The sequence below is a fragment of the Aphelocoma coerulescens genome, chromosome 2 (genome assembly GCF_041296385.1).
Source record: "Aphelocoma coerulescens isolate FSJ_1873_10779 chromosome 2, UR_Acoe_1.0, whole genome shotgun sequence".
Lineage (NCBI taxonomy): Eukaryota > Metazoa > Chordata > Aves > Passeriformes > Corvidae > Aphelocoma > Aphelocoma coerulescens.
The window spans coordinates 137,193,807-137,220,755 of NC_091015.1; the positions used below are offsets into that span (position 1 = coordinate 137,193,807).

At 37.6% G+C, this 26,949-nt stretch overlaps 1 protein-coding gene across 3 annotated transcripts; it reads right to left on the reverse strand.

Moving 5' to 3' along the window:
* Window positions 1-2,300: 2,300 nt before the first annotated feature.
* Window positions 2,301-24,664, reverse strand: PEX2 (peroxisomal biogenesis factor 2). Of its 3 annotated transcripts, XM_069004978.1 has the most exons (3): window positions 24,350-24,664; window positions 16,387-16,468; window positions 2,301-6,771 (listed from the first exon to the last, which is right to left on the reverse strand). In XM_069004978.1, exon 3 carries the CDS (start codon window positions 6,750-6,752, stop codon window positions 5,838-5,840), a length of 915 nt encoding a protein of 304 aa, XP_068861079.1. In that variant the 5' UTR covers window positions 6,753-6,771; window positions 16,387-16,468; window positions 24,350-24,664; the 3' UTR covers window positions 2,301-5,837. The 3 variants fall into 3 exon arrangements, with proteins under 3 accessions (XP_068861079.1, XP_068861078.1, XP_068861080.1); XM_069004977.1 differs by lacking the exon at window positions 16,387-16,468; XM_069004979.1 differs by lacking the exons at window positions 16,387-16,468; window positions 24,350-24,664 and adding an exon at window positions 23,899-24,296.
* Window positions 24,665-26,949: the final 2,285 nt, after the last annotated feature.

The window sequence follows — 26,949 nt, forward strand, 5'->3', positions numbered from 1 at the left end:
CCTTTATGAAAACTTTCCTGAAGCAATGGTCATTATTTGTTCTCTATCTTCGAACCATGTCACTTTATTAGGCCGAGCAATCCATGGGATTCACAATCTTTAGTAGCAGCCTGCATAAAAAGAGGCTGGAGTTAGAAGTTACCAATAAATACTGCACACACATCATAGAAGCTTTTATTAATTACAGAGAGACTGTTTTGTGGCTATGGTAGTCACTCGTAAGAAACTTACCTATTTAAGTACAAACAGACACTAAAGCATTTTAAGAAAAGCTCTAGTAGCCCTGGGTCTGCATTATGCAAACTGCTTCTTGTGCCTTGTCATAAGCCATGCATCTCTACCCAGATCATTTGCTCTCACACAGTATGTTCATAGGTGCTATTGTGGTTTAATGCATCTGAAATTAAGATGAAGATCACCAGTGAGAAACTGGATATCAGCATCCAGAATACCAAGCTTGCTGTCCCTTACTGCACCATGCACAACTATGACTAAATACCTTGTATCAAAACTGGGTGCATTATGAGAGATTTCATTCAGCGTAACCATGTAACAGGCAGTAAACCTCAATTAAAACAGGACAAGTTTCAAAACTCTTTGCAAGTCTTCAGAGGTAATACACATTCCCATGTAAGAGTCAGTACTGCCACAGATGCAATTTACTGTCTTTGCCTGCTGCAATAGGCACACTCCTGGGGCCTATCCCCAGGGAGTGCCCTGCCTCTAGGCAGTAAACCCTGATCACTTCTGCACCCTGTCTTCAAGCCACAAAGGAGAGCTAACTAGAGGGCAGGAGAGCAATCCTGTTAGGGAATCAGGAACTTGAAGACTTCTGAACCTGTAAGCTGTGACTTTTTTTGCCATTAAGACAATGTATCTCCAAGGATTATCCTTGAAACAGTTATTGCATCAAGGGTATCCTTGCCAATTGCACAATCTGGAGATGCTATCTTGGGTTATTTCCTTGGCACAGTGTGTCCTGAAGGACTATTTAGGTAAGGGCTTTAAACAAGATGGCACACCAGCTATTGGCAAGTGACTAAAAGCTAGGGAACATAAGATGCTTTGGTCATGTTAATGTAAGTTGGCAGTTCTGCAGTCAAGAAGTTAGACAGAATATTGCAATGAATACAGAAAGCAGCAGAAGAGAGAAGAGTCAGCTTTTCCCCCTCTCCTGAGCTACTCCAACATGCTATAATTAGTTTTCCACTACAGCTCTTCCAATATAGCCTAATGCAGAGCATTTACTAGACTGACAACCTTTTTTCCCCCTGAAATTTGTCCCTGAAAGTAGATAGATTTGAGATGAAGGGTAGCACACCGGCCAACTTTATCATACTTTGCAACAGTTTGTCCTCTCAGGAGACCCAGGATTAGAGGTATGCAGCTAAGGATTTTGTACTTATTAAAAACTGCCTACAGGACATAGAACTACCTGCACCTGCTGTTGCACAAGTCTGCCCACACCTCCTATCTGCATTTTGTATGCAGTCAACAGACAGTCTGAGAAGTCTAAAACCCCAGGTGTGCTCTAGAGAAGAGAAAAGATGACTAGTTGGCTTCAACAGATGCCCTACAAGTATTCCTGTGCATGTTTATGATTCATCTGGTCCCAGCCTGAGAGGAATTCTGCCCACAAATGTCTTTTCCTTGAATGATATCTATTTGGTCACTGCCAGGCTTGTGCCAGCTCCTCGCTTTGGAAGTGGACTCCCCTGGAACGGCAGAAACTTAAGACTGTGGCAATAATTTAGTTGGATGTTTTAATGTTGTCAGCATGTAAAACTCTCTTGGGAAGTTGAAGGCAGGCAGCTGTAATCTATTCAGCAATTCTACTAAGAGTTCTTCCTGGGAATACGTATAGGGTTGAAGCACCACTTTGAAACTGGTTCTGTTGTTTTGGTTGTATGCACTGTGATTTGCAGTACTTCAGGCTACCATACTGTTCTTATTAAAAGCAAATTACCATCAGTTTTATTATCTATTGTGGCAATAAGCATGACCCTATCCTTTGCCCAGTCATGCCACAATATTGTCTTCTCAGTACAAGCCAACACAGCTTCCTAGCAAACACACAGCAAAGTGTAACAGCTATGACTAATGTGCTCAAAAGAAGAAATGTGAAAAAGATAATTTGCTTAAACCTAAAACTGAAGAAAGTTTTAAAGAGAACTCTAAACTAGTTTCCCACTTTGCATTTTAGTCTCATAAATGGCAAAGTATGAAGTCACCCACTGAGTAAGAAATAACCACCCTTGCAGAAAAACTCTGCAGAAAAGAAAAAGGCAAACTTCAGAACCTCCTGTTAAAAAGTATAATTTATTTGTCAACTTGGTTTTCATAAGAATGACACATCCCAGATAACAATTGTATTAGTATTCTGAAATAAGGACATTATAATAAATTGTATTTAGGAAATACGTATCTTTCATCTGTCTTCACATAGTCTCTTTACTAAGGCTGAGATCATCCTTGTCCATCATATATCACAATTACGAAAAAATAAATATTTCCAGGTAAGGCAGAAACCAAATACTATCCCTCTCATTTCTTTTACAGAAACTCCCACTTTTAAGTCTTCTATAAAATTACTTATATAAGACCTCCCTTCAAACATAGAGAGTACACAGAATGGTGATAGTGTGTGGAAGTAAGAATCAGCATTCTCTGACTCCTTTCATCTGAATGCCTCCTGAATCACACCTTGTGGAAACCGGTAATTCTCATTCAAATGAAGATATGAAAATTTTTCTAGTATGTTTATTAATGTAATTAGTCTGTTTCATTTATATCTTCATTTTTTGATTTTTGATAATGAAAATGTTCATGTAGCACACAAACTCAACACAGCACCAAGAAAATTGGTAATACAAGGCTCTAATTCCTATCCAAGACTGAATAGACATTCTGGTCCTTTTCGCTGATGCACATACGTACAGTCTAATGGTAGTTGAATACTAACCCCCTTTCATTTAAAGATTAACATTCCAAAATAAATTTTATTCTCTCTACTGCAGGAAGCATGACCAGATGTAGCAGTCCTTTATTAAAGTAGAGTTTTAACTGGAAAAAATATAACGCTTATGAGGACAAATTATCAAGGCAATTAATATGTAAAACTAACTATCTTTTGATTAGTCTACAAATTACCTGATTTTTTTTTCGTGTAATATCTTCAACTAAGACTCTTCGGCAGCTTATAGATCACAAGACACAACAAAACAGAATTAAAATATTATAAAAAGTATATATTTAATTTTAAAGTGCTGTCAGAAAAATGCTGAATATTGATTTTGAAGTACTAAAAGGCTAAGCTGGTAGCAAGTAGCTTCTCAATACTCAAGTTGGAACCTTGGTCTCATTAATCTCAGCCGTGACAACAACTGAGCAAAGGCTTTACCATATGGTAGATTAAAAAAAAAAAACAAAAAACACAAATCTGTATTTGACATAAACAACCATTCTTTTCCCAAAACACCTACTTCTGTGAGAAGCTTGGTACCTGCTTACTTGCATGGAAATTAAAAGAACTAAAGCCCACATTAAGATCTAGGATCTTAGGGTAACAAAAACTGTTTATGCTGCAAGACACAAACTTTACAAACTTTGACAATGCTATGGGCTACAAACCCAACACAGTCATAAGGAGGTGCTACAGAAGCAGACCAATGCTTTGGTAAGTAAGTTAAGTATTAAAAGTTTGATTCCATAAAAAAACTCCAACAGTAAAGTCCAATACAGCACAGCCAGCAGAAAACAGCTGTACAACAGAGGTACTAAACTGCTGGAAACAGGTTTTGTATTGATAGTGTAACAGGGATGAAAAACAGAATACAAACTTTACCTGCATGAAGCTGCAAGAGACAAAACAAACCCCAGGAAATTCATACAGCTTACGCACATCAAACAGCAGGACAGAGGGAGGTGGAATGAAAAAGGAAGATAACATTCTTCAAATATTCAGGAAAATAAACCATTTCTAAATAGGAAAGAAGCTAACTCCCATATAAGAAGGACATGACACCTAATAGAGGCCAATGTAGAGAATCCATGCTCTTTTGACAAAATATTGCTCTGAGACTTCAGAATAAATGAAGAGTCCACAGCAAACAAAGGTCTGCTATGATTGTAAGCTACAAACACTGGATTTTGGATGCATACAAGTCTTAATTAATAAGGACAGTTAAAGACAGAAGTACCAAAAATGCTGATGATGTTTCTGGACACATCAGATCACCCTGAAGTCAGGGTTGCTAATACATTTCTTTGGGAAAAGCTATTAAGTGATGTGGAAGGACAATCCATATAAAATCCCTTCAGGATCAAGAAGTGACTTCAGGATGCTCTCCAAATGACTTGTCAGTTTTGATACTCTAATAAAGATGGATTTGCACCTGCTGGTTCTAATTGCAACAGCAAATAACAGAAATGTGGCAGGCTGCTAATACACACATTTGACAGCAAATCATGTTGCAGCACAGTATCTGGAAGCACTTGCTCTGAAGACTCCGTTGACTCACAGAACAGTAGCAGAATTAATGAAGTTTTGGGCTGCCCACCCGCTAACTATATTTAATTACATCAGATGAAAGCACTGTGTGTCACTCTAAAGATCAAAACCTAGAATTTAAGATCTTCAAACAAATAGGCTGGTGGGTTGTTTTAATCAGAATGTAGAATGAAGAATGTAATAAACATAAAAGTAGATCAAAGATACTCAATCAGCTGTTACCCTATTTTTGGGACTGACTATTGATGATTGGCAATCAAGAACAGAGTCACCATAAAGCTATTTACTCAATTTAACTGTATGTTTCTGACAATTTAAGATTCAAAAGAGGATGCAATGTATTTTTGCGTTAATGAGACTCTTCTGGATAAGACTTCCTGCTAAAAAAGGACTGCAATTAAAAAGAAAATAATCTTATAAAATCAAGTTGAAGAGTATAAATAGATAAATTGCTAGAACAATTAAAACAGTGCAAAGCCAACTAAGAAAGCAAACAGTAAAAGCAAAAAGCAGGAAATTACCTATTTTAATATGTTAACATGCACATAACTGTGTTTGATCTTTTTCTGTGTGGAAGTGAACACTGAGATTTGGCACCCACCTTGACCACACCAGAAAAACAAGAGTGGCCATTCCTACAGACAACATCTTGTGAGTGAAGTTTTCTTCAGCGTCTCTGGCTCAGAAGAATGTGGGTTACCCTGAACAGCTGCCACATTCCAAGGATGGTGGGTCTCATCCCTCAGCTTTTGAGGGAAGAGGTGGAAGGCAATATATATGCAATTGAAGATCAGAGATGTAGTTGCCTGAGAAAATTACTTGTCATCTCATCAAGGTCTAGAAGGTGCACTGTTTTGCTTACACCTTCTTTACACTTTTTTTTTTTTAGTGTAACATCACAGTGGGAATTCAAATTTAAAATTATTCTTCAGGCATGAAAAGAACAACTTTCCCACTACTAGCTAAGTTGGTAATGGCACTGTGTCTGGACAAGTTAAAGATTTCTAAGTCAAAGTTTGCCAAGTGCCTTATTCAACTGGCATGTTCTAAAGCTGGCAAGTAAAATTTCTTATTGAACCTCCTGAGAATGTTGTTGTTTCCACCATGCACCACCCAGAGTAAATCCAACTACCTTCCGCTAACCTGCCAAGTGGGGTAGCCATTATGGCACTGTTACCCAATAAAAACCTAAGACCATAAAAATGTATGTTGCAATTACAGAGTCTCCAAAATCATCTTTAAGCAGTCTGCTTCCAATAATTCCTGAATTCTTCCATTAATCTCTTCAATATATATCATGTCAGCATAAAACTTAATCAACCTAATATCAGACATGTAATTCTGTCATTTCAATTTTATACTTCAATGGCTGAAGATCGTGTACCTCTGAGCCACATTTAGGACATGTAAAATACATATCAAATATAAAATTACTTTTAATACAGTAGTAACAAAAGACATGTGGACAGCCTATGGTATGTGGCATGGTAGGCCATTCCCCACACAGTGAACATTCCCTGCAGTAAGCCGCTAATGTGTTTTCACTACTGGAAAGACCTGTGATAGGTGAGCACCAAGAAGAAATTTTAAGTTTCAGTTTCTGTACATTAATGAGTGGTAGCAGATATATCAAAAACTCAGCAAAGCCATGCCATAAGAGCTCCCTGTTCATGTATTCAAATCCTACCTGACGAACACTTTGCGGCTTGGAAAAAACTGACCTAATTCCTAGAATGCGTTCTGTAAGTGTTGCAAACGTTCCATTACGAAGAAAAATCAGAAAATTTAGAAGTCCACAAAGCTTAAGAAGTCCAGATCCAAAACCAATATATCTCTTAATTTTGCTGAAAGATTGCTGTTGACGATTGCTAAATAAATCGTAACATCTTTCTTCCAACCATCTTCCACCAACAGTGAAAATAAGATACCATAACTTCTGGTGTTTGCTCAGAGGTTGGTATTTCTCTGTCTGAGATAAGTTATTCTTGTATTGAATATTGAGAATAGCCTGTCCCACAGTTGCATTCTTGGAATAGACAGTGAATTTCCATAATATAAGACATAAAAATGCTTTTACTTCTGGTTCAAAATGAGCCAACACCCCTGGTTTAAATCCATGAAAACAGCTGGTAAACTGGGACCACACTAGTTGTTCCAGGGCTTTGTTTAATTCAAGAGCATCAAGTTGACTTATTCTGAGCACAGGATTCACACTCTTTTCATTTCCAATGCTGGAGGCCATTTCTTCACAAAAAAACTTTCTAGAAATAAAACACAAATAGGTATTAGTATAATGGAACATCTCCTATTTCTATTTTATTAAAGATAACAAAGTTGTAATATACCAGCAGTAAACAAGAAATAACAAAGTTCTCAGAATGCTCTATAAATATGTTAGTAATATGCCACAATTCCTTTCAGGAAGCTTTACATTAATATAAAATTAGTATACATTTAAATTAGTTTAAAATCTCATTATCAAAAGAAATTATACTTGACTATTTCTCACAAACAGTTAACATTTGGTTATAAACAAGTGTTCAACATCATCTAGATATTTAGAAAAATCCACAGATTAATATACATATACATATTAATGTATGCATATATGCATTTAAAAAAATATTGCAGGGCATAACTGTAATATTCAATTGAACCTTAAAATAGATCAGAAATAAGAACTGTAAGACTATTTGGTGTTTTATGGAGAAATAGGGAAAATGAACACACTAACCAAAAGAACAGTGGGGTAGACGAAGTGTTGCCATATGAATACTTCAATAGCTGCAGCTGAAAGCAAAACCTTAGAAATACTGACAAATTTAGGAACTACATAAAGATATGGATGAAAATTAAGGTGGGAATGAATAAAACTTTCTCAAGGCAGTGAGTCGTTTAGAGAAAAATCATATGAGATTAAAGAAATATTCAGCATTCAGACATAAATTATCATACACTACTTCACTGAAGTCTGCATATATTTTCTAGAGTGTTTTTGACAGGATTGTGGGATCATGCTACTTGTTGTATAACAATTCCAGGCAAGATGATTAATGCATACTAACAAATTCAAGAAATGCATACTCCTCTTGCTCAAGCATTATAAAGAAAAAAAAAAATTAAATGGCTTCTTTTAAATGTTGTTGCATCTGGAATTCTGTGACTGAGAAAATAAATGCAACAAATTGCAACAGCAAAATATGGATAACACCTCAATGCAAAATTGTGGGGTAACCCAATTTTTGCTTCCTTTTGTCAATACAAAATCCCCAAAGTGATTCAGAAGTGATTTCAGATAGTATGCAACATATTTCACTTTCTAAACCAGATTCTTTGCATGACAGACCCGCAAGGAGTCCACAGCCTTGTGCAGAAAGAATAGGAGGTGGTGCCTCAAAATCTTATTTATAAGAGAAAAATCTTATAACATATACAAGATTACTGTGAGTAAAAGATGCTGTAGAGGATCTTGGTAGGAATGGTTTCTAATGATGCCAAGAATACTAAAAATAAAATCCTCCAAATGAACAACCATGTTTGCTGAAACACAACACCCCAGAAGTTTTAAAACACAGTATAAAACATCATCAGTAGCCTTCCTACTGTTTTCCATACTTATAATTGGTTATCACTGCAAGTAAATATAATTTTGTCGTTAGTGTAGGGTGTATAACAGTAGTTTCCAATTAACTAAGACTGCTGCATGGGTAGAGCATACAATAGCACCACTCAATTTTTTTTAACTCCTCCTTCCTTATTAGCAGGCAAAACATGGCTGAAGGTACTATAAGGCCCCCTCCTCTGGGCAAACAGCTATGGGGTTCATTGCATCAACCCACACTGGCTGGAAAAACCAGGATACAAAGGGTGTATATCCAAGCCTGTACCACTCACACTTGGTCTTTTCTGTAGCAGGAACCAAAGCACAGGAAATATTTTCCAGTATGATCCAAAAAAATTCCATCCTCTAATTTATGATCAAAGGGTCAATTCAACCCCTACTGGATTTTGCTGCATCACTTCAAAAACTCCAGCACCAATGACTACCCACCCTCCTATCCGTCATCTTTTCACCCCACTACCATTTTAGGAACCAGAGCCTTTGATAACCATCTGCTCTGGAACCTGTCACTGATTCTTCACTCATAACCCCTAGAAGTCTAATATCTTGACTTTCTCTTCTACTCAATTCACTTTGCACTCCTCTTTCCAGTGTTCTACGCAATTCCCAACACACAAAACCTCTTTAAAAATGCTAGTTACTCAAAAGGGGTGTCTTATCAAACAACTTCCGTGATCCATCTACTAAGAATATTTTCCAACATCAGTTCAACCATCTCTTTTAACTGTTTTCCATTACTGCAAGTGCTATGAGCAATTTCTATTGTAGGTTTCTCATTAATAAGGTAGACTAAATCTGTACAGATATTTTCCCCCATTATAGCCATATTATCTAAAGAAACCTGAGCAAGTGAAGAATGAGTCATCAGGAACTTCCTGAAGACAAAAAAAAATGGGTCAAATCCACAGGCCTATGATGGATCATGAAATACACATAGGCTGGGAGCCTGTATGACTGCATTCCTGCTTTGAAAAAGAGGATGTGGGGATTCTGACAGGCAGCAAGCTGAACACAAGCCACCAGTGCATCCTTGAAGCATATTAGCATGTGACTAGCCAGCAGACTGAAAAACGTGCCTATTACCCTCCACTTGGCATTGGTGAGTCCACACCTGGGATACTAAGTCCAGTTTTGCTTCTTTTCTACAAATAGTACAAAAGAAATGCCAACAAACTGAAAAGAGTTTTTGTACTAATACCATCAGGGAATCCCAGGTCCTGATATATGAGAAGAGCCTGAAGGAACTCAGATTGTTCAGCCTGAAGGAGAAGGAAGCTAAGAAGTGGTCTATGAGTAATCTACTACTTTCTAAGGGTTGCAGAGAAGATTAAGTCAAAAGTTTTCCGTGAGATGCAATGAAAGAAAGAGACACAACTGTGTATTAAGTCACTACATGAGAAATTCCAATTGGACCCAAGGAAGCTGGAACATTTTGCCTACAGGGACTGAAATCTCCATCCCTGGAAATTCTTGAAACTTGACCAAAATGATGCCTGAACCTATCTGCTTTAACAATTAATTTATTCCCAAATTTCACAGGAAGGTAGACTAAATGTTATAAAGATCTTCTCTGGGACTTGGAGCTTGACCTTCCCATTGCCTCATTGCAGAATCTAATTGATTTGTGATAATAATTTTTTTTTTTCATGTCCATGATCCTATACAGAACTGTATTTGAACGAAATAACTTCAGTGAATCTGTCAGAGTGCACTGGAACTTTGTAAACAGAAAATGGGAACCATTTTTGAGACAACATGCCCAAGAAGCACAACCACTGTTAGTTAACCTTTGAAATTTTGTAAAATCATCAACAAGTCTTCTTTTTTAACAAAATCAGAATCAACACTATATATACTGTTTAATGGTGTCGTGTTTAACATCTCTTCCTGAATTACCAGCTATCAAATCAATTCAACTTTTAGTCACGTTTATATAGACTATATGGAAAAGGAAGAATACCAAACAACAATAACAATGCTATCCTTTAAATTATGTTTGTAACATTGCTATGTTAAAAAAAAAAAAAAAAAAAAAAAGGCAAGCGCTTTCTTTTTGATGAACAATTAAGTGTTCTCAATTCAAGCAATAAATCTGGGCATTGTTCTGAAGTTCTTTCCTGATAAGAACACTTAAAGTTTGCCATAGGCCATGGCTGTTAACTGGACACTGCAAGTTACCTGAAGATTATATTCATATAATTTTGATTTTAATGTGTAAGCACATTTTAGTGTGCTTAGTGTTCTGCTATCCACTATGCTTTCTTCTGAACTGATTTAAGGTTTTATTGCACTTATAGGGAAGATGCATACTCCCTACAGGCAAATATTAAAAGGGACAGTTTTAAATCGGCATTGTCCTATGAAAATGTCTGCAAATGTCCTAATGATCTGAATAAGAGCAACTGTTTCCTTGAGAGAAGAGCCCTAAATTTTAATCTCAATTTTGCTATCATAGGAAATTTCCCCTTCAAAATTACTTCTATACAAAGTCCTTTGAGAAATTTGTTGTTTTTCACAGACAGTAGTACTACAGTAGAAAGAAATGAGAACTATAGTATCTTAAAACTAGATAAAAACACACCCCATAAGTGTTAAGACATTTACCTTGTACTTTTTTAGATGTTAGTTTTGCAGTCTATATTTTGCTGAGCTACACAAAATCTAGAGAATATTGTTTTTTCTCCATGTTTCTTTATTACATTCTATTTGTCAAATCCTTACTGTTTTAACTCTCTTATTTTAAGTTGCTTAAAACATGAGAACTCAGAATCACAGACCTAGTAATGAAAGGGACAGGTATCAATGTTCAGATACATAATAAACTCAATGTGTGATGAACCTTTTATATAAATACTCTTTAAGACAAAAGAGTAAAGGCTGCTACTTGTAAGGTTCTCCCTTTATTTTATACTGTCAAAGATACTGTATAGAAAAAAAAACTAACTGCCTGCAGAAAAGAAAACCAAACCAAAAAACCCTAAAATGTTCCTTTCTTAAATAACCTACATTCTGTCTGTTTTGGTTTTTTTAACCAAACAAACAATCCCACTTGTACAGTAAAAAAAAAAAACTACTGTACATCACTAGGGGAAAAGGAATTTCTTCTGGTATACATTAGTGCTGTTATTGAGCATTGTAAAAATTATGAATGAATATATTTTATTTGGAAACATGTTATTGACAGAAATCTATCAATAGTAATGTGAGTATTGTCAACAGCCTGTCAATATTAATGTAATTATAATTAAGGGGATAACATGGATTTTAGCTATAATACCAAGTAACATCTCCTGCATTGCTGCTATCAATACAAGCATTATTATTGACCTGTTCTGGGACTATCAGTAGGAGATGTATTACCATCAGGCATATCTGTCAATGCATTCTGCCCACAAAAATTCTACATTTAAATTTACAGGTCTGTAAACTTTACCAGCAGAAATATACAAATCCAAGTAACCTCTTGGGTGCCACTTTTTCCACAAGGCTTTTCTATTGTGGATGTGTAATCAAGGGGTTCTATCTCAGAGCTACTGCAATCACATTCCCTGATTTCCTAGCATAATCATTAGATGAGAAATAGACATATATGCAGAAGCCTTAAAATAATTTTAAGTATGATTTGTCAAACCACTTTTTGAGAAGCCAAATAAAAATATATTTATTAAATTAAGAAAACAAATTTCTTCCTTACTGCTTCAACTTAAAATTACATTTGGGATGTGTAAGTAGCACATCCACTAACTTCTCTGAGTTTATGATTTAATTCTTTTATACAATCTCTTCTGTGTAGCCAAACATGTAGTCTGAACACTGGACTTACAGAAAGATAGAATGGACTACAAGAGACCACCAAATCCTAATGCAGCACGAACACAGGCTCAAGAATACATTCACAGGTGTTTAACTACCAAGAAAGCTAAGTCCACGGTTTTTCTACATAGTCTGTTCCAGTGTTTTATGACCCTAATAATTACAAAGACACTTTTTCTCATATTCAGTATAAAGTGTCTTTAGTACAAATCAGGATGGTTTTCATTCCATAGCTGAAAACAGGAGCAATGAAAAAAAATTTCCATTTTGCTGCATCTTCTCAAAGGCAAAAAGCAGCAAGGCATGTGAGAGGACCAACTACCCACAGAAGATTTGCCAAACTAGACAATATCTGCTTTCCTACAACATGCGTGGTATGATCCTCATGAAAAACCAAACCAAACCAAAAACCCGAACAAAATCCACAACAGACCAACAACTTTATTCCCAGCAGCAATTTACCTTAAGATCTACTATATCTTCATGTCTTTTTCTCTCATTTTTCTATCTGAATAATTATTTCCTGTTTTGGATTAATGTATTTTGAGTTTTTCATGTTAAATGCAGTGTTTCATACTTGCCTGCATTGTTTTAAATCTTGTTGATTTCAGACTTTCCAAACTCATCAAGAGTATTTTGGATTCAGATCTTATGTTTAAAACAAAGGAAAAAAGAAAACCCCAAACTTTCAACCTCGCTCCAGCTTGTATCATCAGTAACTTTTCTAAGTATGTGTTCTCTTCCATCATTTGACTCACTAATGCCTTTTCATCTTGACAGGCTACTATATATAATTACTCTGTAAAGGCAATCTTTCAACTTGCTGCTGATAACATCAACATCTAATGGAAACAATATTGATATTACGTTTCCATAGTTTGCTCATGTAGGGAAAAAGATTTTATTAAAATCAAGCTGTATTGTACCTAAAGTTTTCCTCTTATTAAACTTGTTATTCTTATTTAGAAGATAAAAATATTGAGGTTTCTTACAAACAGGTCTCACCAAACCATACCGGCTGTTTTACAATCTCTCTTCTACACATCATTAGATACAAATTAATTGCTAAACTATTTACTCCTGAACCTTTATTTGGAATCAAAACTGACAGCTTCAATAATTCTCTTAACAGAAGAATAAAGAGGCACAAAACCAGATACACACAAACCCATTTTGCTGGCTATTTCCACCCTCTGGGATATTAAATAAATAAATAAAATCAGTGGTGCCTAATTCCTCAATCATTCTAGGATGAATTTTATTAGGATTTGCCACTTGAGCACATCTATATTAAGATTCCTTAGGCTATTCTTTCTGTGCTTTGGTTCCACTCTTATTTCCTGTCTAAGATTAATTTTATGAAACTAGCAGGTTGCAATCTATCTCTTTTACAAAGTATGAAGGAAAGAATCAGTCTCTGAAAGTCTGTTACTTGTTCTCCTTTCTTATTTAATAACAGACGTGGATAATGGACTTATCCCTTTGTGCCTCCTCTTACTCAGATTTTTGGACCCTTTCATTGATTCTTGTGCTTTGTAAATTGAAACTTATTTTGTTCTTCAGAGTCATTGATTTTATTCTTACATTCCTATGCTATTCCTTTATATTAATTGCTAATCATGTTGTATTACTTCTCCCAGGACAACTCTTTTAATTACCAGGCCATGGAAGAATTCCAGATACAAAGTCAATCTTTTAACATTCACTATTACTATTTTAGTTTATTACTATAAACTATCTCAACACAAAGAAACAAACAAGATATACATTAAAGGTAACAATTTTTCAGTCTTTTCAACAGACTAGATTCTGCCAAGTCCCAGCATTCAGATCAGTGGTCCAAGCATGGGGAAGCAGTACATAGAGTGGGCATGCTAGAAATCATCTTCCCTCTGGAGATAACACTAACACACAGCTCCTTTTTCCTTCAGGAGCTACAATACATTTGCTATTGTGCATTCAGCATTGCCAATGTTAGAGCAGAAGAGCAAGCCATACCCTTGGTCTACTACCATAAAGTTAGGGTATCAACAGATAGCAATGAAAACTACCTTTCCACCCATCACAAGAATGCTGAGACGTTTTTTATGTGGGGTGTTTTTCTTTTTTCTTTGTGAAAATGTATACCATTTAACTATTCTTTTTAGGTACTTTCAATAGCAGAGGATATTTTAGATGTCAATTTAAAATCAATAAATTTTAAAGATGAGAAATCAAACGATACATATTCAGTTAATTTTAAAACCTTCCTTTACACCAACTTTCATAACAGAGAACATGGACCCCAGCTGCTCAAAGCCTCATGTCTTACCATTAATTCTCATCTCTTTCTTGCTTATCAAGTGCAGAGAGAAATATCCTCAGATCAAAGTCTAATTGGGAGCCCCAACTGTGTTGTCTCTTAATCACTGTAAAATTAACTTATCACTATATCATTACCTCAAATAACTTTAAAAAAGATTGATTTTGTATTACTGTCTGGATTTCTACACACTTCAGACAAATACCTATCATTTTCTAAAGAATATAAATTGATTCTGTAACTGTTTGGAATAACTACTAACACTAATTGAAAAGTCAGTAACACACTGCAATCACAGAAACTATTATTTATTTCTTATATTCCGGGGAGAAAGGACTATTTCTCAAAATAGACAAATTCAAGGAAAACACTTAATGACTGTGTAATAAATCAATCCCATATATAAAATTAAGAATTTAATTACGGAAGTTAAGTGAGCAACTAGAAAATAAACCCAGAATCCTAAATGCTACAGGTACATTTAAGGTCCAAAGACCACACTGAAGACAAAGACACATTGAAATCATAGGTTGCTTTTCCAATTTTAACTCAGTAAACTTATATTCCATAAAATGAGATACAAGAGATAAGCCACTGCTGAATGCCTGGAGACAGCAAGGAAACATAATGATAGCTCATTGATTTATCTTCCATAAACTACCTGCCAGAATCAAAATATTAGGGCTTCAAGTTACAAAATGAAAACCAGCTCAGAAGAGCCAGAATTGATACAACAGTAATGAAGAGCAGTAGGAAGGCGCTGCACTGTTAGAAGCTGTAAATCAGTCATTTCTGTCAGCATTTGATGGAAACTGAAAATCCCACATCAGTGTAACACATCCCCTCAGTGAACACTAGCAACCAAGACTGTTACTGGTCACTGCTAAAGATACTCTGAATGCTAAAAGCTTCTACTGACTTCACACAAACATGTCATCAGTCAGCACTCTTAAAAGAAAGACTATTAGATCCAAACAACCAGATCTGATAATTATCTCATAACTAATATTTAAAATACTACCTTTTAAAATTTGTGATGCTAAATTCAAGTCTATAAAACCTCAAAGTACATCTGTATTCCTTGTAGCATAGAAGCCAGAGACAGCATCATCTACCAACTTTTTTGATATGGCCCTAATTTTCATTTATTGGAATAAACAGGAAGATAAGCATGTAACAAGCTAATGTTCAATCACTATTATTCTTAATCCCATATCCTTTTTCTCTTCCTCCCCCATCTTATTTCCTCTTTTGTCATCCTGCTCCTTAGTACATCAAATTACAAATTCATCTCTAAAGGGACGTGTCAGTTCCACTTATAAATTCTCATTCTCTATTACACTAAATGAAATCTAGTTACTGTTCCTCTTAAAGAAATCAGTGATAAAACCCCAAAAATGTAAAACACAAAGCTGTATTGTAACTTGAAGACTTCCAAAAAACATGGTTAAAAATTCCTTGATCAAGATGCTGAGCAAAATATGTGCCTAATACACAATATATTCTTTTTTCTTTGGAACTAGGTAATGGGAATTATTTGGAGAAGTGCCTTACCTTTACTGTTGATAAATTAAAATGGTGAAGAGAGATTTGGTTGAAGTAATTGAACAGAGTGGCAATTGTGATGGTTAGCTGGGAAGAAACAGCCCCTTGCAAGGAAGGGCCAACATCTCTGACTAAACTAGTATCAGGAGGTGTAAAAGCTAAGCAAAGTTAAGAATCCCTTGTGCTACAAATGTACGTCTCGACTACTGATGTGATCAACAAATGGTCATCACCGGGAGACTCTTGTATTTGAAGACATTTTGGGTATGGTAAGGATGAGGTTCTGGTAAAAGGATGCCTAGGTAATACTGCATTGCATAGTGTATCAGTGAAAAGAATGCAAGGCTTAGTAAAAGTGCCATTCTTTGTGTAAAGCAGGTGAAAGATCACATGGTGGCATAGCTATGCAGCTCCATTTCAGAATTGTCCAATGACAGAACACAAATGCACAGTTCTGAGCACAGTGTGGGGCAGTTATAGCCGTAACTCTTCCTTTGCTGGTTACTGTTGCTTTTCTGAAAACTTGGTCTTATACCTCATGATATATGTAACATCTGCATTTAATTGTTGTAAGGGCACTGTATCTCACATCACCTTATTTGTCAAGCGCAGCGTCAATCCCAATTTTATGCATCTTTTCCATGCCCCTCCTTACCGTTCTTCCATTCAAAACTACCTAAAAAACAAACAAAAAGTCATCTAACTTAAATTCTCATTTCACAGCTCTGTGTCTCTGTTCTGCTCCTACCTGTCTGATCCATGTGAATGGATCACCAGATAAGTATGGAGATGCCAGGATGAAGATTGAGAAGATACATACAAGGGATTCAGAAGAAACACCTACTTTATATACACAGATACAATTTACCACAGATGACAGAACCCTGCAATTTTGCATTAAACACCTTATGCTTATCATTTGTGAAACACAGTCACTGCCCAGATTTTATTCCAACTTTCTTCCTTTTTACATACATATGCATACCAACTGCACAGTCATGAATATTCAGCGATATGCAAGTGTAGCAATGCTGATCCAAGATACTGCACTGCAGGAACGTAAGGTCCTTTAACCTTTTATTAGAAATACTTAATTAGATGAGAATGGTAAAATCTGTCCTAAATGCATAACTAAGTCATAATTAACCCCTGTCCACATCTGTACCAAAAGCAGGGCTCTATGTAAAAAAAATGTTGTTACAGACTCTATATATTTATGATTTGCTACAGTCAAGAAAGCCCTGCATCAATAAAAAAAACAAGCCTGTTCACTCTACATTTTAAGTCTTGGCTTTGTATTATATGGCATAACTTATGAATGATTGGATCTAATTAAAATCAAGAATTCTCCACTGGTTTAAGGATAAAGATCGGTACTTTACTTGACATAGATATCTCATTTTTCAGGCTTGTGTTCTATAAAAACCAAAGGTAATGTAACTTTTGACAGCTACAGTTGCTGTCTCCTATTTTCCTTCTACTGTGTATGTATTCTGTCCTTATCTTACAGATTAGCACTAGGACTCATTTGAACTTCTGTTGAACTGTTTTTGCATGTTAAACTGGCAAGAACTCAACGTGCTGAATGTGCAAGCAAAACACCACAACACTGCAAATACAAATAATGAAACTTTTAGCTGTCTTTAAAAAATTAAAAGAAAAGAATTATTTGTACAAGTCCACTGTAGGATCCACTCAGACTTGCAAGTGAGAGGCTACTCTGTTTAAATAAGTAATAGTATGCAATTCCTTCCTACTTTTAGCTTTTTTTGTATGACTGTACTTCGAAATGTTTGGCATAACAAAATGACTAAAAGGGGTGCTGGGAAGATTAGATGTGCTCAGTGTCCCCAGTCCTTGATTTTATTACTTGGTAATTATGGTAACTTTAAGCACACAAGGGAAGACTGATACACTTCCACCACACTTCTCTTCAATCCTATCATTTCATTAGCATTTTAGAATCCACTGAATGGTTGTATACATGTATTAAAAGTAACAGTTTAGAAGAGGGATAATAATTTCCTTGCTAGGTAGCCTGAGTTGTATGCTGTTACAGCTTCTGAAATCCCTCTGCAATTCCAGTGTGGATTTCCCTTCGTGATTTAGTTATGCCTCACAGTGTCATGGCCTTATATTAATTTCCTTTTCAGGAAAACTTTTTCCTCCTTACCAAATCCCTCCTGTGATATATTTTGTCTGCTTCTCTGCCTAGAGAATTAATATTACTTTTGAATACTATTATTTGAATGTATTTTTTCAAGTTTTCTTAGAATTTAAATTTTGATTAACTCCTTTCTTTTCTAACTTCACTCACAATATTAGCAAAAACCAAGAGTGGAGATAAGGGGTGTCAGAAACAGGATTTTTAGGGACATTGTTCCCAGGCAGCTACTGATACAAACACAATAAATATTAGCAGCATTCAATTCAGCTTCCTCCTAAAGGCCAAAAACCTCCTCAAGTCCTCCCTTGCAGGAAAAGGAGGAAGTGCCCAGACCCAGTCAGAATCAACCTTGAATCTAGAGTTGCGTCGCTGCTGTAATTCCTCTTTCTTCCTATATTGTGTATGTCCTCTTTTTCCTCTAACTCAAGGTTCTTTACTTCTCTTAATTTTCACCCTTACTCTGAAAAATTTGGATTTAGTTTTGAAACTTTTGAAAAGAGTCTGAAATAAACTCAAAATTCCAAAGTTCTTGTATTCCACCTCCAAATCAAAAAATCCCTACCCCATCTCTGAGAGAGGCATGTTACAAACAGACAGCGTCCTTTCCTGAAGATTTTTGTGAAGTTTAGATGCAAACTGATGATGCTTGTAGTTATAAGTCAGCTGTATGGGTGCAGGAACAATTTAGCTCTTGAAGAAGCTACAGAACAGTGAGCCTGCTACCTTCTCTGTGCATGTACCACACAATCTGACTGATGAGCCTGCATCTTTTTAGCACAACACATTGGCCATTTTTAATATATTTTTTTTATTTGCTGCTTTTAACTTTACAGGGAGTGCTGTACAGCAGGCGACGTTGAGAGCATGCTTGTTAGTTAAAATGAGGGGAACAGAAAAGGTGTGACTCTCTTCAGTGGCCTATGTGAAAAAGTATGTGTGTTAATAGGTGTCAAAAGGAAAAAAAGCCCAACCCTACCTCTAAAAAAAAAAAAACCCAGACCAAGAAAACCCAATAAAAACCTCAAAAATGCATAAGCAGCCTGCTTGAAAACATCATACTAAAGAAAACTTCTGCAGCCCAAGAGAGGTAACAAGTTGTAGGGGCTGTCCTCATTAAGTGCAGCAGCAATACAGTGAGTGAGTCCACTTCCATTTTAAGTCATAAACAACATACTACCATTTGGGTTGAAAATTTAAATTCACTTTCTGGATGCTCTGAAACATTGCATGAATTCAGATGTTTTTCCTAAATAGTTAACATTTGGGAACCAGACCTTGCTACGGTGAAATTTACATTAGGGTATTCCAGTGAAAGACTAATTTTAACTGACAAAATTATAATCTTCTAACTGCACACATTGCATCATCCAGATCATTAACGGAGATGTTAAACAGGGCTGAACACAGCACTGACTCCTGGGGTACAACAGTAGTTACCAGCTTCCAACTAGACTTCACACCACTGATTGCCATTCCTTGTGGTCCATCTGCTCTGCATGTTTTATGCTGACCTCACTATTTGCTCACCCAGCCCATACTTCAGCAGCTTCTCTATGAGGATGTCACAGGAGACACTGCCAAAAGCCTTACTGATACAAGTATCTACTGCCCTCCCTCCCCTTGTCTACCAAGCCAGTAATTTCATTGTAGAAAATTACCAGGTTGGTCAAAAATGGCTTCCCCTTGGTAAATATGCTGACTACTCCTGATCACTTTCTTGAACATGTCTCAGAAGGGTTTCCAGGATTAGCTGCTCCATCACCTTCCGGGGGATCAAGGTAAAGCTGATCAGGCTGGAGTTCCCTGAGTACTTCTTCCTGCCCTTTTGAAAACGGAACATTGACATTCCTCCAGTCTACAGACACTTCTCCCAGTTCCTCAATCTCCCAGTCCTACGATTTTTGAGACTGTCCTCACAGTTGTATCAGCCAGCTCCCTCAGCACTCATCGGTGCATCCTAAGAGCTTTATCTACGTCCTATTTACTTAAGTATTCTCTGACCTAAACCTCTTCCACCAAGTGTACATCTTCCCTGCTCCAGACTTTTCCCTGTGTTCCACAGTTCCTGAAGGTCTTTGCTAGCAGAGATTGAAGCAAAGGCGGCCTGCAGAACCTCAGCTTTTTCCACAATCCTTGTTCATTCAGCCATGAGACTACATTTTCCCTTGTAGTCCTCCTGCTACTGGTGTATTTACAGAAGCAGTTCTTGTTGCCTTTGACATTCCTCACCAGATTCAACTCCAGGCAGAGTCTGATTTTCCTAATCACATCCATGCATGCTCAGACACCGTCTCTATACTGCTCCCAGGTTACCTGTTCCTGCTTCTGCACATTTACTTTTAATGTCTGAGTTTCGTGATGAGCTAGTTCCTTGTTCATCAATGCACGGCTGCTGGCAGTTTAGCCTGACTTCGTAACTGTTGGGATGGACTGCTCTTGAGCTCCGAGGAGGTGATCCTTCAGTATCAACCAGCTTTGCTGTATTCTTCCAGGGCCTGACCCTGGGGGATTCTTCTAAGTAGATCCCTGAAGAGGCCAGAGCCTGTTTTCCTGAAATCCAGGGCAATGATCTTACTTTCCTATTCTTAAACCAGGCTCTCAGAGAAAGCTGGCACTAATATCACTCACTGACTGAATAAGAAATAGATTACATTTGTTTCTGTCAGAGACCATATAGCTTAGAGGAAACATTGCTAAACTGGCACAAACACAGTGAACTTCTTTATTGAAAAAGTTATTACCTAGAGAGTCTTTAAAAAGCTCTCTCTGCCCAAAAATCATTAAATACCTAAAAGGTTTACGAAGTAAGATAACAAAAATGTAATATATCATAGCTTATTCTTCAGTTAGACTGACATTAATCCAGAATAAATTTATTGGTAATGTATGAAGAACATTTCTTATTAAATACAATGCTATCTTTTAATTTAAAAGTTTATTCACATTTCTTCTTATTATGTTAATTATTATTATTGGACCACACCATGCTTACAAGCTAATTCAATGAAACTGTATTTATGTCTAAAGCTTATCAGTTAGTGTTAGCTGGACACAATTTATTTGTTTCTTTATATCTTCTTGATTTCTGTTTTCACCGAATAAATGCAGAAATTCCAAAAGCAACAACAGCACTGTGGAATTTTAAAAATTTTTGTAAGAGCAGGCCTTTATAACCAATAAAGAAATAAAACACATGGGTAATAAGGTACTTAAATTGTAATCTCAAATTGTTGACTGATTTTGTCTATTGTTTAATTTACAACTAATTTTCATTCAAAAAGCTGACTATCTCTTCTTCCCTTCTTTGTTCCTCCACCCCCTTCTCTCTGAACTTCATGGCTTTGAAACTACTTTCATATGTTTAAAATAGTAAGATAAGACATCCCCACTATCTCACATTTTGAACATGTAATTAAATATTTTGGGTTTTTTCCCTGAAAAACCATGTACTTTATTACTACATCCAGATATATGTTAATAGAGGACTCAAATATCACTCTCTACACTTGGATGATTTATATATTGAAGAGTCATTTATTTTATACTATATTCTTGGTATTGATATTATGTAGCCATAAACCTGTTCCCTTCCTTCCCAAATATTCCCTAGGTAGCAGATTTTAGCCATTCTCAAGACTGTCACCTCAAAAGACTATAAAAGACTGTTAAACAGAGGACAAGATTAAATGTCCTTCTTGACTTATACCACAGCATTTGATATCAAAGAACAAAGAAGGTCCTTGGATTAGTAACAGTGTCAAAAACTATCAGAGTACAGAAATTACCTTTCCTACTCTAGTCTATGAAGGGTTCAATCAAATCTTTATATACTAATAATAGCCATTTGAAAGTTTTAGTTTAATTTCATTTAGTCCATTACAGGAACATTTACTTCCTACCTGTCCTGGATGACCTTAAGTATCAAAACCCTTCTGTGAGTCACTGAAGTTTCTAATGAAATTAAACCTACAGTTTTCACCTACAGACATGGGTGAATGATAAAAAAATATAATAGGAGACAAACAGAGCTGTCAAACACACACAAAAAAAAAATCCCTCCCAAATCTAAACACCCTCCTTTGCACAGAACTGATACTCCATATAGCTACCTAATCCCTAATACTCTACGAACATGAACTGAGGCATGCCATTCTAGTTACTTGGGAGTCCTTTAATAAGTGGGGAGATTCATCATGCACCTGAAGACCCACTACCTAAGAAACTAATTTAAAAAAAAAATAAATTCAGGACATGATATCTTATATGTCTGTATAGTATAGTATGTACTACTACACTAAGAGTTCTAAGATCAGCTAAGAGATAAGTAAGCATGAGCTGCTTCAAATACACATAAGTTCACTGCTACTACTTTACAGTTTTCAACATTCCAAACAAAAGTAAAAGATATTTTGACATTCATGCACAGAGATATCTAATTTTGGTTATTTACTTAATTAAAACAACATTAATAGAAACTGATTTTTTTCATTTGCTGAAAAGGATGTTCTTGACAAATAAAAACTCACAAGCTTGAACAAAGGTAAGCCTAGGAGTTAAAAGGATGTAAAAATAGAGGCAAAACGCTAAGCAGACTTATTTCAGTTGCCTTGGCCCCATATTAATGCAATTTCACAATACTCTCTACTGAATAATAAACATCCTCAATTCCTACTTTAAAAACTGCAAATATGTATACATAACACTGGGGTTTTTGAAATATTGATATCCACACAAACTCTCACTACATAAAAAGGCCCAAACACCCCACCTCTTTCAGACTCTTCCCAAAAAATCCAGACTAGTAGGCAAGAAAAAGAGTGCAATATAAGATCCTTGCAAAACCTTCACAGATAATAGCTTTAAACATATTCCACTTTCCAATCCACAGACTCTGTCAAAAACTTTATGATATGGAGAACACTACAAGCATCATGGTAACTAAAAGTGTAAATCATCAAGATTGGAAGAGACCTTTAAGATCATCAAATCAACCATCAACACAGCACTAACTCCAAAAAAAGTATTCTTACTAACATCTAATGCTAGAGGCACTAGCAACCAAAGCAGACATTCCAATACTGACATAATCATCTATTTCTGTACTAATTTCCAGAATTAAAATGTAAGTGTCAAATCCCTCCAGTACTCTTGATTATGTGCCCTACTGGTTTATTCAATTGCCACCAAAAATTAAAAAAAAAAAGCCCTTTTAATGAACTAATTTATACATCTTACAGATGTGAATTTAACCCCGTAGCAAGTAACAGAAATTGATGACTTCATGCAGTATAAACAAACATTAAAAAAAAAAAACCAGACATGAATTTTTACTCCTCTTAATAGCTTATTTACTACTCTAATTAAGTGCCAGCAATGACACTTTCAGTTATTTTCCTACTAACCACATCATTAGATAAACCAGTCATGATGGACATCTAAGAAATTAAAAACAAGCTGCTGCTGAGGAAGAGCTGCAGCAGAAAAAGAATCTGTAGAAGAAAACACTGATAACACAGGTCTTCAAAAAGAATAAAAATAGCATTAGTCTTAAAAAGAAAACTTTATCAACAACTGTTGCTAAACTGTATGTCAATAAAAGCTCCAAAAAAGTCTGACAAGAATTCACTAACTTCCAATAAAATCAAATGGCAAAGTATTTTGGACTCAAATTTTAGTACAAACTTCATTATTTAGTACAAACTTTAGTCATACTTCATCTTGGACCTTACTGAACACCTTCCTCACGTTTACAGGCAAAAGATCATACAAGAAACATACACTGGTTTTCAGTATGCACTATATCATAAGCAGAATTTGTCTGTCAAAACACACTGGCCATTCAGAATAAATCCACATTTGTTTTGTGGTAAACCAATGGTTTGTTACTTACAGGCTGCACAAAACTGGATTAACAGAAAGTGGAAAGGTGTCACCCTCACCTTTAGGTTTCTTTGCCACCTATAGTAGACATTCAGAGGAAACACCCTTGAAGATTTCACTCTCTCAAGTGATACCAGAATTCTGATGATAATACCCCTCTGACAGGGTATTATGCCCTTTCCTCTCCGCAGAGGTCGTCACCAGGCTCTGTCCTCGCTCACCGCAGGCCTGGGCCTAGCTGGAAAGCTTCCCGTCTCCGCACGCTGCGGCACCAGGACGCTGAAGGCCAGCGGGACTCACGGAACGAGGGCGACCGGGGCGTGCAGGAGGCCAAACGCAAGTTTCTACAAGGAGACCCTGCATGAGCTCCGGGGCCTGCCCCAGAGGGCCTGCCCGGCCTGCCGGGCCGCGGGAGGTGCCTGGATGGGCTCTGCCGAACGCCATGGCCCCTGCAGCGGCCCTCGCCCGCCACAGCCGCTCCATCTCGTCCCTCCCCGCGTCCCGACTGACCTGCGCCGCTGCTAGGTCCAGCCCTCCGCGACTCCGCGGGTGCGCTGGGCTCAGCCTCGCGCCTCCCAGTGAAGCTCTGCACGGGCGCAGGCCCCTCGGGCGCTCTCCCCTCAGCCGCCCCGGCCCGCGGGGACCGTCCCGGCAGCCGGGTCACAGCGGCAGCTGCCCAGAGCGGCGGGAGCACGGTCCGCAGTCAGCGCCGGCCAGCGCTCGGCGCGGCTGCGCAGGAAGCGCTCCGGGAGACCGGCATGGCGCGCGGGAAGGGCTCCCCGCACGGCGGCCGTGCCAGGGCGGGCCGCGCGCTACTTGACTGACAGCCCAAGCAGCAAATCAGCAGCCCGGGGTGAGGCTGAGGAGCCAATGGCGGCGGCGGCGGGGGGCGGGGCGGCCCCGGGGCCGGCGGTGCCGGGGTGGTGGGCCCGGGGGAGGCGAGCGGCGGTGCCGCTGCTTGGGGCTCAGCCAGCGCCAGGAGCGGCTCCTGCTCGCGCGGGCCGCTCGTGTGGGAGCGGGGAGACTCCGGGCCTGGGGGGGCGTGGTCACCGAGCAGCTTGGAGCCGACGGCAGTCTGGGGTGCAGACCGTGGGGAGGCGGGAGGCCTGTGGAGCGTTCACTGGCAGGGATCACAGGGCTGTGAGAGGAGAAACAAGCAGACTGGGGAAGGAGTGTGACAACAGCCTAAAAGCACTGCAGGCTGTGTTTCTCCAGCAGTTGCACTGTTTGGTACGTGGCTGCTCGGTTGGTTACTGGCATCGGTGTCAGGTTTTCCCTCACGGGGTCGAAAGTGTTTTAGGTGATTGAAAAGCTATTATTTAATTGTATTTTGCACCTTAGGTTGAGGCAAACTGCGTTGTGAAGTTGGCTATTACTGTTCTGGAAAACAAATTAAAGAGAGCTCTATGTGAAGAGGTTGGCGGAAATTGGCAGTGTTTATTAAACATAAAAGATACTCAAATTGTGACTTATTTACTTATTTCAAAACCATAACTGTATTTAGTTTGGACATATTCATGAACATATTCATGACAGACATGAATATTCATGAACCCCCAGGTGACATTAAGCGTTATAGTTCCTCAGATAACTTGCTGAGGTTATCTGTGCTAAGGAGGCTGTGGGGGCATTCTGTAGGCACATACTGTTGGATTCTGTACTATTTTTTTCTAACTCACAAACAATTAGATAGGACTCTGGACTACCTCAGGTGCCACAAAACAAAACGCAGGCCTTTATGAATATCAGTATTGTGAAAGAACAGTTTTGTTTAATATTTACATGCAGTTTTTCACAATGATAAAGCAAAACAGATGCCTAACTTTGTTAATAATGAGTAATTCCTCTTTTAGAAGAACTGTTTGAAGTGAATAAGGCTAATTCATGTGGCTGACTTCACAAACTGGGGATTAGATCTCTTTGTACGAAAAGTGCATTTTGAGTAAAATGAGGCAACTATCTTTTTAGCTAGAAAGACTCTTTTGTTTCATATAAAGACATTGTAGTGGAAAGCTTATGACCACTGATAAAGGAAAAACAATCACCCCCAAATCTTTAGATAGTCTACTATGTACACCAATGAATTTGGGGTAATTTTTGCTTTGCTTTTAAAACAAAGCCATGTAATAATTTATTTCTGCTGAAGAGTAGTTAACCATGAAATTTATTTATTACCATTGTATATTTGAATTAGAAACAAAAACACTTCTTTGTGTGGGGCACTGTGGAGACCTTATAATTTAAGATCTTGTGAAGTGAGACTTTGTGTCACATGGGCATAGCAGAGAAAGGCAATAGAGGACCTACAGCTCCAGAGTGAAGCAATGTGCTGTGTCTTGGTGGGGCTGATACTGTGGCTGTCTCTGGGAGCCATGCGTTCTAGGTGAACCCTTGCCTCTGTTTTGACCTGACACTGCAGAGGCAGCTGACTATCCGTGTCCATCACAGGAGGTGTGAACAAAAGCTTGCAGAGCTAAGTTGTCAATGCTTGGAGTACTTACAGACCCTATAACAGGAAGTATCATAGGGCAGTGCTGAAGAAGTCTTACGTGTAGAGTAAGAGTTTTTACATGAGTTCTGGAAGCTGAGTTTCAGAGTATTCCATTAGTAACTCTTGATGAAACCACCTTTTCTTGTTTATTCCAGTTGCTGAAATAAGCAGTAAACAAATAAGGGTACTTCATATCCAAAGTTTGTCCTCATTTCTACATTTCTGTACTCATCTGACTCACATTTCCTCCTGCTGTTACTTCTGCTCTGTTCATATGGAAATCATCTGGCCACCATGCTGCTGAGAATTCTCTCTCTCTCCTCAGGCCTGGATGTGGACAAAGACAGCAAATTCATTGTTGAACAGGTTGGTTTTACAGACTGGATAATGTTATCTCTTTGGAAACTGGAAAAAAGCATGCTTTCTTAAACTATACTACAGTGATGAAAAGGGAGTTTTCAGATATGCTCTCCAAAGAAATGGAGAGCAATCTAAGATTACCTTTCTCTTTGAAACACTTTAAACACCCCTTCCTCCATGCAAGCAGTACTTGAAGTGTTGGGGTTTGCTGGTGGTTCAGTAATCAAAATGTTATTTGTAGTGTCTTTGTAGTAGGCTG